The 18,586-nt window shown below is 38.6% G+C and overlaps 1 protein-coding gene across 1 annotated transcript in view; it reads right to left on the bottom strand.

Moving 5' to 3' along the window:
• Window positions 1-18,586, bottom strand: part of LOC122793068 — a 970,692-nt gene that overhangs the window by 637,886 nt on the left and 314,220 nt on the right. The window contains exons 6-7 of the mRNA XM_044060776.1: window positions 11,108-11,299; window positions 2,383-2,466 (exon numbers count right to left, since the gene is read on the bottom strand). Of these exons, the coding sequence (XP_043916711.1) occupies window positions 2,383-2,466; window positions 11,108-11,299 (276 nt within the window). The remainder of the gene's footprint in view (window positions 1-2,382; window positions 2,467-11,107; window positions 11,300-18,586) is intronic.

Genomic DNA, 18,586 nt, shown 5'->3' with positions numbered 1-18,586 from the left:
GTAAAATAATGTCATTTACTATGTCACGATTAATTTCTAGATAAAACTTATCACTCAACAGATTCAACATAGCTGTATGATAGAACATAGTGTCCATGATAACAACCTGTCCCCCCTTGTCAGCTGGTCTTATCACTATTGTTTCATCCCTCTGTAAATTGCGTAAGCTCTCTCTCTCCTTTCTAGTGAGGTTGTCATTTCTCTTCCTGTATGCATTATTATTAAAATATCTATGCAACTCGTCTTCTGTTAATTTTAAGTAGGCCTCGACAAGTGGATGATGTGTCGGTGTAAAACAACTCAGCTTCTTGAATGCCAATGATGTTTCCCTTTCAACTGTGGTATGCTCATCACTATTCCGAAACAACAGTTTCAGCATTAAATTGCGACAAAACATCCTCGTGTCCAATATCATGTCAGCTAAATTACTGTGTCCGCTAGGGATGAAACTAAGCCCTTTATTCAATAATTTGATTTCATACTGTGTCAATTCATGACCAGAAATATTACAAACCAATGAGTTAGTACTGTGAATATTGTAAGTATTCATAGGTATGCCTATTGAATTCACTGTCCTAACTTGTTCCTCCACATCTTCTTTATAGTGTGTTGTGGTTGAAATTCCTCTGAGAATTTCCTTTTCTGTCGCCCCCTGCTCAGGGAGCGTCCCCTCTTCATCCCTCTGTCTTTCCTCACAGGTAGGGGAAAAGGAATCTCTCCATCTACTCTATTTACCATATTCATACTCTTATTATTTAACTTGGGTCTAACAGCTCTATCACTGGCTGTCTTGTCCTGATTCAATATTTTATTCACAACTTGCACATTGGGATAGAGGTTCATCTCAGCGGATTCCTTATGTATAACTTCATTTGTTGTTATGACTGCACTAGCTCCTGTGTCATTTTCAGCATGTATAATACTGATGACATCTTCAGTGTCCACAGACCCATTGGTCGACCTAACCAATGTTTTATTCAATACATCATTAGTATTCGGATTAGTCTCATGTACTGATTCCTGTACTACACCATTGTCTATTGAACAAGCGGCAGTCCTCAAACCAACATTTAAAGCACTAGCAGTTTAGGTAACAAAAAGGAAACAGGAAAAAAGATTATTTTTACTAAAAGGGGGAAATTGGCCTAAAAAAAAAACAAATTTCTTATATATATATATATATATATATATATATATATATGTTTGTGTGTATATAATGTGAGCTAAAAAATTAAAATAGATATATTTTTTCAATTCTGAATGTGTCTTGCCAACATTCTACATTAAGTGTTGTGTTTTTATATATATATATATATATATATATATATATATATATATATATATATATATAAGAACCATGACTTATTACTGTTGAGTTAGAGTTCTCTGAACATACTGCAGTTTTCTTGCCCAAGGTAGTTATAGAGGAGAAGGAATATTACAGCTTCTCAAAGAAGAATATTAAAACTGATATAAACACAGTCGCTTAATAGGACGTACAATGCAAAGTGCAGAAATTAACTGTACAGGTATACAATTAAATATTAGAATAAATCTGCATTGACAGCTACATGACAATGATAAACTGAAGTATGACATTTGCAAAAACTGCATAGTAGCCTCAAGGTTATCTGGCAACTCATTGTAGGGGGTAAGTTTTTATCGTGCTAACAAGCTTCTTCATATACTTTTGGGTCTAATCCTCACTAGTTATCATTTGTCTACTGTGTGACTGAGGATGACATTTTACAAGATAATGCTTCCTCACTGCACCTGAAAAAGAGGCATTTGTGCCTAGTGGATTTACTCTAGATGCTAAAGCCATTGAATAATGTTGCTGATGAAGAAATTTCACATAGTTTAACATGATAAGAAAAAGAGGAAAAAACATAGCCCTTGTGATTTTATTTGTTTGAGTAACTAGCATGTTATTGGTTTGTGTGTTGAGTTGTATGTTAATTTCTTTACCATCCACTTGATAATAACTAGCAGTATGTTTCTATGTATGCTGTCTTGCCTACCTACACCCCCCCCCCCCAAAATTAATATTAATATGTTCCTTGGCCAACCTGTATGCAATTAATGTCAGGTCTGGGTCTGTTTATACCACTGAATGAGTTTCTTTTGCCATTCCTTCTACTTATGTCTGCCTTATGGTTTTCATATTACCTTTTGTTTCAGTATATTCATATATGTGACCACCAGAGAACTGTATCCACTATGATTTTGTCACAGAGTCTGTGAATCCATATACATTGCAAGTATTTTACTTCCACCTGATTTACACGCATGCACTCTACAGCCAAACATTTTTTTTCAAGACTGCCATCTGTCCCAAATATGCATTTGCACTAAACATAATAAAATGATGACAACACTTACCTGCTTTAAATCAAGGATGCGCCTTGCCAGCTGGATTTTATCTGTTGTCTCCTCTAGAAGTTCAGTAAGGGTGGGTACCTCCTCCTAGAGAAGTAAAAGAGTAGAATATGGTAATCAGCAGAGCCTAAGTCTTTGGTAGTGAAAAGTCAACATCTCCTTTTGGCTTATCCTAGTTAGGGGTCACCACAGCAGTCTGCAGAACAATTGGCAGTGGAGTTTTTTAGTGAGTTGCCAGCCCGGCACCCAACTTTCCACAAAGGGCACACACACAGGGTCAATTTAGAGTGTCCAATCCACCTACAGCATGTCTTTGGGAGGAAACCAGAGTACCCGGAAGAAACCCACATGACCACAGGGAGGACATGCAGACTCTCCACAGAAGGTTTCCAAGCCGAGAATTGAACTGGAGACCCTCTTGCTGTGAGGCAGCAACGCTAACCACTGCACCACTGTTACCACCCAGTCTTTGGTAGTGAAAATGAAGTCATACATTATTTTGGATTTCTGCTATGTGTGAGAAAAGCATTGCTTTCTTTGATTCATTCTCTGTCTAACCCCTTTCATTGTCTAATGTGCTACACCAGAACTAATGGCAGTTATAAAAGATGAAAAATATTTCCTTGTGCTTTGGTTTTAGAAGTTGCACAGTAAGGTGCACACTTTATATGAGTGACACAAAATTACCTCGACAGTCAGTTGCATCTGTCTTCAAGCCAACACAGCTTTAGTACTCATCACAACCTTCTGGCCAGTAACTATTAGTGTACCACAAGGATCTATACTAGACCCCACACTTTTCAACTTATTCATCAATGTCCCTGCACTGCTATAGAAAATGCTGCCCTAGTTCAGTGCACTAATGACTCAGTCTTTATCTCTCTGCTAAACTCTCTCTAAACTCTAAGACCTTACACAGGAATCTTTTTTATCTTTTGAAACATGACTAAATAATTCACAAATATGTCTAAACCCTAAAAAACTAAATTACTGCTGTTTAACCCTAAATACATCTCTACCAAATCAATAACATCCACTTTCATCTATGCCAACCACACAATGACAGAACAATAAACCACATAGAATGACTGTGTGCCATTATAGAAGAACAGCTGAAATTTGTTCACCATGGAGCATGTGGGGTTAAAACACTGATCAAAAATTAGGTACATTACTCACAGTAAAAACCTACCTCAGTGACACAGCCTGTAGATATATAGCCCCTGCTTTCTTCTCTCCTCTATGCTGCCTCAGTCTTCACCAACTGTCAAGTCTCACAGGTGCCCAAACTTTGCCAATGTTATAATCATAGCTGGCCTTGGTCATAGGTCAACTAGGCAGCCATCTAGGATGCCACTGTAACAGGGGCACTTTTCCAGTATTTATTTGATGTAGGTAGAGCAGGATGGGGGCACCGGGTGATGGTGGGGGTACTGTCAAGCCCTTCTGCCTAGGGCACCAGTTGACCCAAGGCCTGTCCTGGTTATAATAAAGTAGTCAAGTTTGCAGCAAACTATAACAACAAAACAGTCCTGTATCTAGCACTCAGAGAATTAAACTGGTTATAACTATGATATCATCTAACTCTTTCTCAGCTAACTACAGTAACAGACTTCTCTACAAGCCTGAAAAATTTCCAGCCATTCACAACTTAATGCAACACTACTCCCCAGTAGAATATTATGCTCTGGAGAAAAGTCAGTAACTATTACCAAATCATCTAAATTGCAGGTGACTGTCTATATTCAGAAAGTGTAGCTAAATTATGGAACCATATCCTACTACCACTGAAATCCATTCAGAATGTAAATTCAATTAAAAAAGATCAACTAAAACTTAACCTAGCAAATCAATGGATCTTCTCCTGTATATCTCCAAGATAAATACTTCTGTTATCTTCAGTTTGCCATATCATCACACCATTTTTCTTCATTCAGAATCATATTTCCCCACAACCAGTCTTCACCAACACCTGATGAGTTTTACTAGCATCTCCCATCCACATACATATTTTTGTGACATTGCTCACCCTCCAACTATATACTTCTAGTATAAACTTTATGACAGTCATATATATATAATTATCTATAAACTAGTTTTATATCCCTTCTCTTAACTGTATTAACATTTTCTGCCCTATCAACTTTCTTCCCTCACTTCCATTACTTTGACTTTCGAATCAGAAATCACAAAATCTATTATCATTTTAACAAACCCACTAACAAACCTCTTTAAATGCTCAATGTTCAACATCTACTATATGCAACGTATTTTATACTGTAGCAGTTGCCTTTATTTCATATGAATTTAATGTGATTGGCAGAGGTATGTGCAACTGTTAATGTATACTTCTTAATGTCTGTTCACGTATATTACTGAATTTCTGTTAAAAATCTTTATGATATGGTGAAGCTTTGTTCCCTAGGACACCACTGAAAATTATTTTGATTAAACCCAGTAAACAAAACAAAAGAAATAAAAGATTCTAATTTCTACTACAGAAACTTAACTTAGGCATCCAGGGTATTGCAGTAAGGTGAAATTATTCTTAAGTTTTCATGGTTAGAATGCCATCTGACACCACAAAGTTAAACCTATGAGTAATGCTAGTAATTCCTGTGTTGAAAAAAACAGCAGTGTTCTTACTGAAGCAGCACGTAGCAAAGAAAATTCAAAAAATGTTAAAAATAATATTGTGTACCACTGTGAAACTTGTCTTTCTAGATTTCATGTTGTGTATGGTAATACAAATGGGTATCTTCTTATGTCTGCATTAATAAAACATTAGCATTTTCGCTTGTCCTAATAATATGGAAATGATTTCATGAAATATAAACAGGCTATCAAACCCAATGAATGATGCAAGAACACAAGATATATTAAGTGATCATTACTGGACAGATTTTATTTAAAATAAGGATAGATACATACATTTGAAAATGGGGATCATGATAAAACAGGTTTTCTAAGGTATGTTCTGCATCAGTCTCTACATGAAAGCACAAACATGTAAAAGTTTTTTTTTCTGCAAAAACTGATACATTTCTAGACAAAAATAGTCTGATACAACCAAAAGACAAAAGCCATTAAGGAAAAACTTGACTCTCTCTATATTTCCACGCATGACTATATTTAAAGTTCAGAAGCTTATGAGTGACTTGAATGACTTAACAGAAAGAATGCTACTTGTGTGAGAATGCTGGCATATGTTGTCATCTTCTGTAGATGCCCTAAACAAGGAGCAAACTAAGAAGTTTGCCTCGGCTGAAAAATATTTTAGCCTTGAAAGTAATAGCATGCTCAGTGGGATGACTTATGGACTTACAGCATGCACCCATCACTTTTAACATCTTTGGTCCGTTTTCCAAAAAAATGTGGATTTTTTGGAAAAATTAGTTGCAAATCATCAAAGACTAAAGTTAGAAAATAATGGCAGTCATTTTAGTTTCAGACTTCATGTCCTTCAGACAATTCATGTTAATGCAAAACCTGTTATTCTATCAACTTTCTAAGTTTGTAAGAGGAATATTTAAAAAAAATGTTGCTACTTGTGGGTCTTTGTCCTATTTTTATTAATGGCTTTGTTCAGATTTCTTGCTCTAGGAGGTTGGGAGGTATGAGAATAGTTGGTTGATGATCAAGCAAGCAGTTTATGAATAATACAAAAAGTATGAAGGAAAGAACCAAACCCTGAGAAAAGCCTTTGAGAAAAAGGGGCAGATAGAGAATATGTTGAATCTAATTCTACTGAGAAGAGCTTGTCTTGATAAAGGATTTGAACCAATTTCGTGCTAAGGGGCAGCATCCTGCACCTAGATGTGAATTTAGTAAGCGGTTATAGTTAACCAGATAAAATGCCATAGTGAGATCAATGAAGACAGAGAAAGTTATTAACTCGTGTTTTGAAGGATGTCATCAGTAGGTGTCTAGATGGCAGTCATAGTGCCCCATCTTGTCCAAAATCAGTGCTAGTGAGGAGATAAAATCCTGTAGGTTTCAATATAGTGAAACAATTGGTTATAAATTACATTTTCAAGAACTTTCCCAAGAGTTGGAAGTATAAAAAACTGGACGGAAGTTGTCAGAGGAAGGTCTAGTGATCTTAGATAGAGGCTTTACAGTGGCAGTTTTCCATTGTGGTAATATGGGTAATTTAAAAAGGCAAAGGCTATACAGTGGTTTGAAAGGGTATAGAATGCAATTCCAGTATGAGGCAACATGCCAGCAGTGAAAATCATCTGCCCCTGTAGAGGGATCAGATTGTTTTTTTCCTAGAAGAGAAACAATACCCTTCATTTTAAAAGCAGGGGATACAGATCGTGAGTGAAATTGGGTGTTTGTAAAGAGGGCGTTAAGAGTATGGGAATAAATGAGAGGACTCTGATAGTATGGAAAATTCTGATAAAAAGTCCTTTGGAAATAAGGAACAATATTATAGTCTGACAATATTGTCTCCTTTGGAGACATCAGTGGTGGTATTCATCGTTTTTTATCTTGGTTAACTAAGTTCCTGAATTTCTTGGGGGTATTGTGGAGAGGGTTCTGGACACTGTTGATGAGGATAATTTTGTATCTGTCTCTATTTTTGTTCAAGGGAGAAGCCTTTCCACTAGTGTTACTAAAGCATTGCTTAATTTCTGAGCTTTTAAAAGAATTGTATTTATTTACTTATGTATATGTGTGTATATACATATGAATGTATGAATAAAGTGTTTTTATATGCTAATACTTTCATGTACTTATTTATTTATGTTTGGTGCCCCAGTGGTTGTGAATGGGTATGAAGAATTTGGTAATTTTTTTGAAAAGTACTTGCCTTTCAGGTTATGGAAGTATATCTGTAAACATGGAGGCAAGCAGGGAAGAGCCTTGAACAAAAAGAGGGGCTGCCATTTAGTTTTAGAGAGTCTTATGTTAAAGACTTTGATTTTTTTTTCCAGTTTTTGATCTGGAGGAGATTAGTGTGAGAAAGCTTTTGCACAACAATTTTAGCATAAATTGTATGAGGCAGTGGTCATGTATGCATGGTGAGTTGCTTTTAAAGTTAAAGATTGAGATTAGGATGTTTGTAATCACTACATCCAGGAAGGAGTGATTTCCTGATTTGAAGCCTGATTTGGTATATTCTTTGACCACTTAAAAAATGCCATAGCTGGAGAGAAGGTCCAGAATACCCTACTTGGAGGGGTTGTGGAGGTTTATATTAAAGCCATCAAGGATGATAGCATTTTTGGGGGGGAACTACATTTTAGCAAGAGGTCATTGATAGGCGTGAATACTTTTTTAAGTTCATGAATGAAACTACATGAATTAAAAACTCCTTCTTCATAGCCAAGCCCTCTCTTTCTATGGCAGTAGACTTCTTTTCAGCATTGCTTACTTTTCATCTGATAAAGCATGAAATCTTTCCTCATCTTGAATATCCCTGAACAGTACTGCTAATAAATCTACCTGTGATGCATCGATAAACAAAGAAAATTCATTCACAAAACCACAAGCCACTACCACTGGCTGAGAATATAACATTCTTTTTAGCTCATCAAGTGCTCTATCTGCCTCAAGAGACCATTGCACTTTGATAGGAAATATGTCTAAGGAACATCTTCTCCTCTTCTTTTCTGTGTATAGGTCATATTTTGTTGTTTTCATTTTTGCTATCTGTACCCTTACTACCCCTCTTTCTATAAGGTATTCCAGGTGTTTGGCTTTCAAAGTTTCTGATTTTCTGTCCATTCCATGTCCATGAAGGCCTTTAATGCTTTGCAGTTAACTGGATTGAGAAGATGCTAGCCCAGTCACTCCAGTCCCATTCATCTGGTGTGGGTACCATTCAAGTACCACAAGTTTTGTTTCAAGATCTTCCTCCATGGTTAGGTGCTTAAAAGCCAGACCTGTCTTCAGCATGGCCATGTATTTGACAATTGCCATCATCCTGTTTTCTGCAGCAGAAATAGTTTGCAGTAATTTTCTGCTGTTGCCATCTTGGGACAACATAGATGTACTCCAAAAATAAAATAACAAAACTCCTAGCCCATACCATGATACTGCTGTCACTTCAGCTAGAGATTTTGTTTTTATTTCCTCAAACTTCAAAAACTGAAAGTTAAAATCAGTATCCTTCTTGTCATAGAAAATTGCATGCCATATTTGCCCACTGCACCCACCAATGAGGTAAACTGTAGCAAGGGCACTTTTTTGTCTATAAAATTATGTTTTTTTTAATATTAAAACAGAAGTCAAAATAATAGTTTCTTGGCACAAACTCTTTTTAGATAGAAAAAAATTGCACTTTCATTATGAGGTCAGGAATATTTTCAGAATAAATTCAGACAACTTCCTTCTAGCAGGATTCTCAGTAGAATATCTCCTATGTATCTTAGACTCCTTCAAGTTGTCTCTTCCCTTCCAGAGCATACTTCCCAGTACTGATGTTCCAGGCTCAAAATCCTCCTGCAATGAGAGGTGAACGTCTCTGATCTCTAGGGTCATAACCCTCCTTTTTTACTCATTCCACTAACAAGCTAATTTTTTGCTAGCATCACTGTTTAAATGAATCTTTTTACCTAATAAATATATTTTTAACACATTGTATCACAGTACTATTCAAAGTATTGTTTACATGGCATCAGTTTTGGCACATCCTAGCTATACTGTGCAACTGTACATTTATATCTATATCTATATCTATAGCTATATCTATATATATATCTATATGTGTTTGTCTATGTCTATCTCTATTAGGGTCTGCATGACAGTGCCAACCACATGCAATGTAGGAGGATCCTGGGTTCATTCCTGAGAAAACAGTGTTTTCCTTTCCTGCTCAGTAGCTAATACTAAAAAGGTTAATCATTTGTACTGCATTGGAAGCTTGTGTGTTCTAAATAATTACCAACATGGGGTTTCCTCGTGAATTGAGAAACAACTACCCTTGGGAAACTAGGTACCTTACTGTTCAGAGACTATCTCTTGGTCAATTGGCAGTAACAGCTACACGGAATGAGGTGGTGGTGGGGGCATCCTGGGTTCAATACCCAGACAAGAGTCAGTGTTTTTCCTTCCTGGTCAGTAGTTTATATATATATATATATATATGACCATATGCATATGTATATGTATATGTATATGTATGAGCCTGTCTGTTTTATCAGCTTATAACAACAGCAGATAAAACAGGGGTAGGCAGAAAAAAGCCAATAAGAAGAACCAAGTAAAAAAAAATTGTTGCATGGACTTCAGTCATTTAGGAAGCACAGTCGTTTTTGCTGCAGTGGCAGCATATATGTGCAATATAAAGAAGGTTCCCCTCTCCTATACTCCCCATCACATTGTGTTGTGCCAATGGTAGGACCCCTGAGTCTATAAAATTATTGCTTTAGAGGAAAGTTCTCATGTCATGAGACAACCCCAGTGTCTCAGCAAGCAGCAAGCAGAAACTAATATTGTTTTAGTATTATTGTACAGGAAGAAATATGTATGGCTATTCCCCGGGCTGCAGGAGTACATGTCTCTTTTGCAGTTCAAGAAGTCTGAAAAGCATTGAAGTCAAATGAGACAACCATTTTTTCTGATGGGTTTAAACCAACTTTAAAATGCAAATGTAAAGGCTTTAGAGTCTGGTGCCAAGATTTTTCCCTGCACATCTAAGTACACCTGGTGGATTTGAAGGTGTTGGTTTAAGAGAACATATGTCTTTTACAGAAGCTTATGAAACAGAACCTCTCAAGGATCACGATAAAAGCCCAAGTCATTCCATTTCTTGTCTATTTATTTTTCAACTATGTCAAGTTCGCTAAGCATGCAATAAAACATAAGTTAAAAAACCTTAAACAGTAATGCTTTGTTTAGCACAGCATTAAGTACTTTATTATTGTTGAAGTGTAGCAGGAAAAAAATCTGCATCAGTGCCAATACTTTGTCACGGCCTGCCCTGGATAAAAAAAAAAAAATCTTATTTTCATAATCCAAATTTCTCTGCAACTAGCTGTTACTCTAGTAACACCTGTTAGTGTCTCTAAAAGTATTTAAATAAATTAGGTGTCTCAGTGGACTGAGCATAGGTGAAGGGGTATTGGAACAACAGGTAAATTTTATTTAAGTAAGTCAGTATTTAGCTTATTGGAAGTTTACAGCTAGGCTTTGATTTTAAGTAACCACTGAAGAGATTTTGAATAGAATGATGTCTGCATTTTCTATCTGGAGACAATTTAAACAGGTATAATTAATACCTGTCATCACCTCAGCTCATTTACTTTCTAATCATGAACTTTCCTCAAAATGTTCTTGTTTGCATTAACTGCATTTGACATGAAAGCAGAAATTTGTCTTTATATGGATGTACATACATTATTTTATGTTATGTAAAAGCCTCTACCCTTTTATAATAATAATGTTTCATTTTTTGGAATGTGGTTTAGGGTAGTGCATCTCAGGGTTGTTGACAAACTCAAAGTAATAGTTTCAGTATGCTACAGCTTTTGTTTAAGATGAAAAAGGTTCCAGATTAACTGGCTGATGTAAAACAGCTGGATGGTAGAAGTGATTACTGCCATTGCGTTCTTCTGCCATCACTGTTACAGTTGAAATAGGACATGATATCATTATTAGAGTCCAAGAGGTATTCTCCAGTTATATATGTTATGACATTTTGTGGTGCATTCCTATTGTTTCTACACAATATAAGATCTGTATACCATGCACAGAAATTTTAATGGTCATTGCACAATACCTTTGATCTGATCCAAGCTTCTAGTTTGTCTGTCTTATTGTTAAACTCTTGTATATTTCGAGCCCCACCAAGTGCTTTGCTCTGATTGGATGCTGTTTGCTTCAGTACTTGCCACTGATCCCTGAGCCCTTGCAATTGCTTCCTTACTATGTCAGCATTAGGATTTTGCTTGCATATAAGTTGTTCTCCGAGCTAAAAAAAAAAAAAAAAAAAAAGAATCAGAGTCAAATAGCCTTGTATCATCAAAGAGATAGTTGTTTTATTGTGGTCTTTGTTTTCTGTCATTTTTAATTTATATCAGCCTTTCTTTAACTGTGAGCATGACTTATTATGTCTGGTACAACTACAAACATATTTTGCCTACTATGCCTTGATTTTTGAAGCTAAAGTTAGCAGTATAACACAACCTCATCTTGTTGTCCTTGTATTGACTGTTTACTGAACTGTAGTGTACAGAACTGTGGAACTGAATTAAAATGAAATATGAACTATCTAATATTCCAATTAGATGCAGGAGAAGCTTGCTCCAACTGTATTTTAACATACAAATAATGGCTGAGTTGGGGGCACTCCCCCAAGAGAACCCCCCAAAAAATGACTGACAGAAAGCAAAGGAAAACCAAAAAAATCTGTACAGAGGCAGCACCAGAGTCCAAAATCTTAAACACAGGAAATGTATTCAAATAAAAGCAGACAAAGAAGTTAATCATAAAAACAGTTGACAGTTAAGTGATTTCATCCATATGATACATGGGACTTCATCAGATCAAAGCAACTTGCTTCACTTCCTTTTTATAGCTGACTGGATCTGCTGGCTAGATGTGGAGAGCGAGCCACAGCAGAGTAGGCACATCAAGACACATGCACATAACATGGCAGCTTGTGTGCTCTGCATCTGTGTATCACTGTGAACCTTGGTACAGTGGGACACAGTAATAGAAGGGCACACATCATTGCAGTCTATACAGCTATCAGCATATTCTTCCATGACCAAGGGTCATAGAAGGGAAAGATCACACAGCATGGTAGTATATAGTCCTTGCAGTTCCATAGCATTCTGAGCACTGGTACAAGGGCAGACAGTATGGCAACTTGCATGACTTGCAGCACATATGTGTGGGCAGCAGTGTGCATGATATGTATGCTAGGGCAAGGAACACAGAAAGGAAAAGGCACAGGACAGAATGTGGTATCTTTGTGTACCCTGCAATCTACTGTGCAGTGGTGGTATGTACCATTTTACAAGTTGCATAATGGAGGTAAGAAATAGTCAAACATTGCTTTTGCTTTTTACCCTACACATGCACAAGCACACATACACATTATTGTATGTGTGCATGTGTGTGTCTGTGCATTTGGGTCAGAGTGTGTGTGTGTGTGTGTGTGTGTGTGTGTGTGTGTGTGTGTGTGTGTGTGTGTGTGTGTGTGTGTGTGAGTGTGTGTGCGTGCGCGAATATGTTACACTACTGTACAGTACAATACTAGTGAGTAGGCTAACCAACACTGTGTAAAGCATGAAATATGTAGGACTGACATGCATAAAAGATGGGGACGTGAATACTGCATTACATTTGACACTCGATAGACAATTACATAAGCAAATACAACCTAGGATCAAAAGATATTCAATTACATGCTCCTTTGACATGGTCTAACTGGTACTTGGTAACTACATCCAATGGACCAGGAATATGCATTTTGATCCCTTCAGGCCCAGAATGGATTGCTGGATCATTTTGGGGGGGGGGGGATCCTTTATTGCTAGTTGTAGAAAATCAGTCACCTGTTTGATTTGACCTCCAGAATACATTAATATGTTGTTCCTGTGGGACTGCAAGACCTGTTCACCAGTTTGGAGGGTGAACTTGCTACTCCTGTAGGCCTCAGACACTAAATCTTCACTCTCTACACTAGATAAACAAGCTACAAGCTTACTTGGTACCGAATGCTATTACACAATGTCATGTCTCACCTGGTATAAGTCCTTAGAATGGAGTTTTTAGTCATGTGCAAACCAGAAATAGCCCTACAAGGGGTCAAGAGAGAAAAACACAGCAATGCATTGAGGGACTCTTGTTCTTATACAGAACAGAGTTCCAAATTACAAAAATCGAAGAACAGTCATAGGTTCATAGGTTCAAAGATAGGTACTAGGCTATTGGCCCTAGGGCCTATACAAGCCCAGCCAAAAAGGTACCCTGTCTTTTGCCACCCAAGAAAATTATTTTCCTGTGCCACTGTCAAGCAGAGCCACAGAAGTGATCCCTGGGGTGAATTTCCTATTTCCCATCCAATCATCAAGATTTTTCTTAAAGAGTACTAATAAGGAGCTTTGTTTGATATATATAGGTAGTTTATTCCAGAGTATGGGAAGTCTCTGGGACAGGAATCTATCCCTGTGGCATGTTCTGTTTATTATGGTAACAAGGTTTAGGTCCCTGGAGCGTGTAGCTCAGAGGGATTGGGACTTCTTTAAGTGGAGCATATCCAGCATGTCCAATAGCTCTGGGTTTGACAAAACTTTGTATGTTAAGCAGAGATCGCCTCTGAGTGGACAATATGCCACAGAGTATAGCTGGAGTTTTTTTAGACGGTCAGCATAGGGCATCTACTTTAGGCCTGTGATTCTTTTAGTGAGGTATTTCTGAGGCCTTTCCAGCTGTTGCCGATGTCTTGTGAGGTACATACCAATGAGGCATTGTGCTCTATAATGGGTCTAATGAGGGATGAGTACAATGGGACAATGACCTCCTTTTTTCTGGATGAAAAGCCCTTTGTGATGAGGTGTGACACATAGAAGGATTTCCAAACAGTTGCAGCGATGTGGTTATCAAAGGTGAGACCACTGTCCACCTGTGTCCCTAAGTCTCTCATCACACTTTCGGTGTTTAGTGTACTTCCACCTATGTGGTAATTCATGGGTACATGTTTTTTACCAAAGGGGATAACTATACATTTCTTGGCATCATGCTTTAGCCCATGGCTCTGGCACTAAGCATCTGTTTCTGTAAGGCCCTTTTGTAGAGTATCCACATCATTTGGGGATTCAATAATGGCTCCCAGTTTGCAGTCATCTGCAAACTTTGATAGCCAGAGTCCCTTAGTGTTGGCCTGTACTTCAGAGAAGTAGATGCCAAACAAGAGTGGTCCCAGGACTAAACTCTGAGGTACTCTACTTGTCACTTGTATGGAGCTGGATTTGGAGTCGGCTACTTTTACAATCTGGATTCTGTCATTAAGCCAGTTGGCAACCGATCGAGTGACATAGGGATTTATGCCCAACTTAGTAAGTTTATCTATGATTCCAGAGTGGGGGATGGTGTCAAAGGCCTTGTTGAGGTCCAGATAGGCTGTATGGACCACCTTATCCTCATCCACAGCTCTGTAGACTGATTTGAAGAAGTCAGTCAGGTTCAGGAGAGAAGATCGGCCCTTCACGAACCCCAACTGAGTGGGGTCCAGTGTTTGAAGGTTGCAAATGTATTTGTTTATAAGTTCCATGATAATGCGTTCCATGCCCTTGCAGATCAGGTTCATCAGACTGATGGGACGGTATTTTCTGGGATCCAAGGTGGATCCCTCCTTGTGGAGTGGGATAACTGTAGCTGTGCGCGACTCAGTGGGCACGATATGATTAAACATAACACTTAGGTGAGGTGCCAGTTCATTTTGTAGTTCATGTAGTACACACCCCAGGATGTCATCTGGTCCCATGCATGCTGTATTCCTAGCTTTGGAGAGTGCGGTTTCTACCTGTGTGGCCATGGTTACTAGAATTTGGTAATCTTTTGGTATTGAGATGGGCCCTTTAGGAGGTGAGAGGGGGTGAAGTTGGCACTAAATCGATCTGCCAGGATATTGGCAATATCCTTGGGATCAGTATATTTAATGCCATTCTGTTGTAGCTCAGAGAAGATCTGAGCATTGCTATTTAGATTATTGACATAACTATAGAATGCCTTGTGGTTTTATTTGGAATCTTTGGCATTTTTATTTTTGTAACTAGCTTTGGAGGATTTTATGAGGGAACTCAGCTTGTTACTGAGGCTGGTAATGGAGTTTTTTGCATCCTGGGATGTTCCTCTCTTCTGCAACAGTTTCTTCCTTCTGTTGTATAGTTTGTTTATGGCAGGGGACCACCAGATTGGCTTCCTTTTTTTGGAGGAGACCATCTTGGTTCATTTGGGATGGCAAGATTCATGCACGAGTGGATGTGCTCCTACAGTGCCTTAGTGTAGGATTCAGCAGTCAAACTTTCAGCTCCCGTCTGCATGGATGTCATGAAGTTTGTCACTTTTGACTTGAGTAGCATGAAGTTGGCTTTGGAGAAGTTTTTTTCGGAGGTTTCCTTACTAGGGGGTGGGGTTGAGATGTGGATGTCAAGGGTAATTTGCTTATGGTCAGACCTGACCAAAGAGGGGGTGACCACTGGTGTGGAGCATCTATCTTCCATGTTGGTAATGACCAGGTCTAGGATATTGGAGCCCCTGGTGGGACAATGGATTAGTTGATCCAGGGCATTGGAATTTATGAATTCCAAGAACCATTGGGAAAAGGTGGTGGTGCCCGAGTAGTTTTCCCAGTTAATGGCAAGGTAATTGAAATCACCCAGTATTAGGGTGCTTGGTTGTATCTTAATATTTTCCAGTATGTTTAGAAAGGTGTAGTGAGAATCTTGGGGCATGGTGAGGGATCTGTAGCAAGCTACAATTTGGATTGCAGTCATACCTAGTGTTAGTTGCACCTGGAGAATTTCAGATGCATTGTGTTGGGCAACTAGCCTGGAGGTATGAATATCCTTGGTGAATATGGACACTCCTCCACCTTTAGTGTTTTGGTCTTGGTTTGGTGGCCGAAAAGTGTGGTAAGAGTTGTAGCCTGATATTGCAGGGGTGCTCTCTGGAGCCTTGAACCAGGTCTCAGTTACTACACAGATATTGATGTTCTCCATTTTTAGGAGTACCTCAACAGAGTGCATTTTAAGGTTTAGACTTCTAGCATTGAGTAGCATTACCTTCAGATTTTGCATGCTTGTATCTGTTACGGTGGTGGTTTTGTCCTCTGAACCGCAATATAGGGGTAGCAAGTGCTTTAGCCAGTAACCTGAATCCCAGGGGAGACAGGTGCAAACCATCTCAGGCAAAGCATCGTGGTCTGTCAATCATGTCGTCCCAGGCAGACAGATACTGAATACCCTTTGAATGATACCAGAAGCTTAACCAATTGTTGAAGTCTATCATTTTGTCCTTATACTGTGGCATCATTATGGTTGAAGGCAGGATGCTACTCAGGGCTAGGGTCATACTTGCCTGGGCCACATGATTCGAGAGCTCTTCCATGTCTCTTCATGGACAATGACAGAGTCGTATTTGTACTTGTTGTGGAGTGACTTGAGTGCATACGTTATGTGGCAGATCCTGGCACCCGACAGGCAGCTGACTGTAATTTTCTCCTTGTTCAGCCTGGTGAGTGGGCCATCAGTGTGCCTGACTATAGAGTCACCTATGACTAAAGTGTTGGGTACATTGTCTTGCCTTAGGGGCTATTGTTGGGTGGCACACTGGTGTTGTGAGCTATGTGTCATTTTACTTGTGATTGGTGTTTGTTTCAGCTTTGGAGGTCCTTGTTGCTTGGGCAGGTTAATGTTAAGGGCCTCCGCATATGTGGGTTTAGTATTGCTATGTGTGGGTGTTGATGGTGTGGGTTTTGAAGGGCTATGTGTTGCTTGAGGTGTAGTGCAGGTGTTAACCTTCTCCTCTTGACTGTTTAGCACAATCTTGGCTGGAGAGAGCTTTGCTTCCAGTTTGGCTATGTAAGTGCATCTCTCACAGGTTGTAGTGTTGGGTGGTAGAAGGAGAGGGTTGCCCCAGTATGTCCAGATTCACCAGGTGAACAGGAGAAATCACCGAAAGCTGAACCTTGGACATGACTATTTAGGTGCTTTTTTTGTAAAGTACAAGAGCTGTTTTCCCTTACCTTTGCAAGGTACTTTGCAATTATAGACTGTTTAGTGCCTACGATTTATTTCTCCTTATTAACAAGGAGAGTTGAGTGCTTGTATCAGTTTAAGGCATCCTAGTGCTTTCCAGCAGGTTCTAGAGCAAGTGCTAGTCACAGGGGTTCAGATTTTAGTGCTACTACTGAGAAACCAGCTAGTTCTAAGGGAAAATCTGAAGAGCAGACTTTCTGGCACCTGTAATAGTTTAACCGCAGCCCGGCAGTGCTGCACGATGCAAAAAATGCGCAAGCACACATGTTTTTAAGCCAGAAAGTTGAAAGGGATAGAAATCAGCCCTAAAAGGCTAATACGATTACAATTTCAGAGCTGGAAACCACTCCTCTAGTGTTAGATAGGCAGTACAATGCTCACCACTCCCACTGGTAAGCAGTAGGACTTTCCTCTACCATAGCATGGCCTGGATAGCTCTGAACACAGAAAATAAAGTCCTGAAACCAGCAAAGCCTGGGATCTGGACTATACTAGCAAGGAATGGCAAGAAACGAGCAAACAAGATAGTATTTTTTTGTTTTGTTTTTTTTTTTTTTTGGTTAAAACAGGCTAAACAATGCAATAATACGGTAAATAAACACAGAAAAGGCTAAAGCACTTGAGTGTGTAGCCCTAAACAGTAAATGCAACTAAAACTCTACAAAATTAGCAATTTAAAACGTTTTAAATGAAGCAAGGCAAGTGCACAACTGAAAAACGATTTAAGAGGCAGTAATATAGCAGAATAAGTAGCTAGTCTACATATACAAAGAAGTCTATATATACAGAAAAGCAGCTAAAACAACACTAAAACAATTCAGATGCAGTGCAACCTAGAGCACTTGAGTTGTAGCAATATTAAGGCGAATACAGTTTTAATAAATGCACTAAAATATACTCTATATTTCCAAAATGTTTGAGAAGCACAGTCAGAACACAAGGAGATTCAGGCAATTTTTTTTTTTTTTTAGAAAGGAAGAAAGGAGGAACAGAAGGAAAGAAACTAAGTGGGTTGGCCTTCTCAGATGTTCTCGCTGTATTAGGTAGAATGAGCTAATGACACTAGACTGGGAGGAATGTCCCAGATCAAATTTACAGTAGGGACGGGCAACTGCAAAGCCACCAAGTATAACAGCAATACACCAACAGGGATGGAGGGTGGGGAACAATACTAAAGCTACTAGCCTACACTCTTTTAGACAGTAAACATTACAGAAATGTTTATCACAGCAGACGAACAGCAGTGAGCCACAAAATTAAAGTTTCTAAACAGACAAAGGAGCAAGGAGACTCTACAGAATGCTTTTAACTGCAAACAAATCAGTTATATGACACATTCCTTGGCTGGAAATCTGACAAACAAATAGGTGCTTAACAAGTACAGACCATTTCCCAATAATACCTTTCACACAGTGGAACTTGCTATAAAGCTTTACAAACAGTGTGACAGTAAAAACTTATTTCTCAGGCCCTGTAAGGCAGACAGTTTT

The sequence above is a fragment of the Protopterus annectens genome, chromosome 1.part0 (assembly GCF_019279795.1).
Source record: "Protopterus annectens isolate FY-2018-M chromosome 1.part0, PAN1.0, whole genome shotgun sequence".
Taxonomy (NCBI): domain Eukaryota; kingdom Metazoa; phylum Chordata; order Ceratodontiformes; family Protopteridae; genus Protopterus; species Protopterus annectens.
The sequence above is the reverse complement of the archived record's forward strand: the minus strand, read 5'-3'. Positions and strand labels throughout refer to the sequence as shown.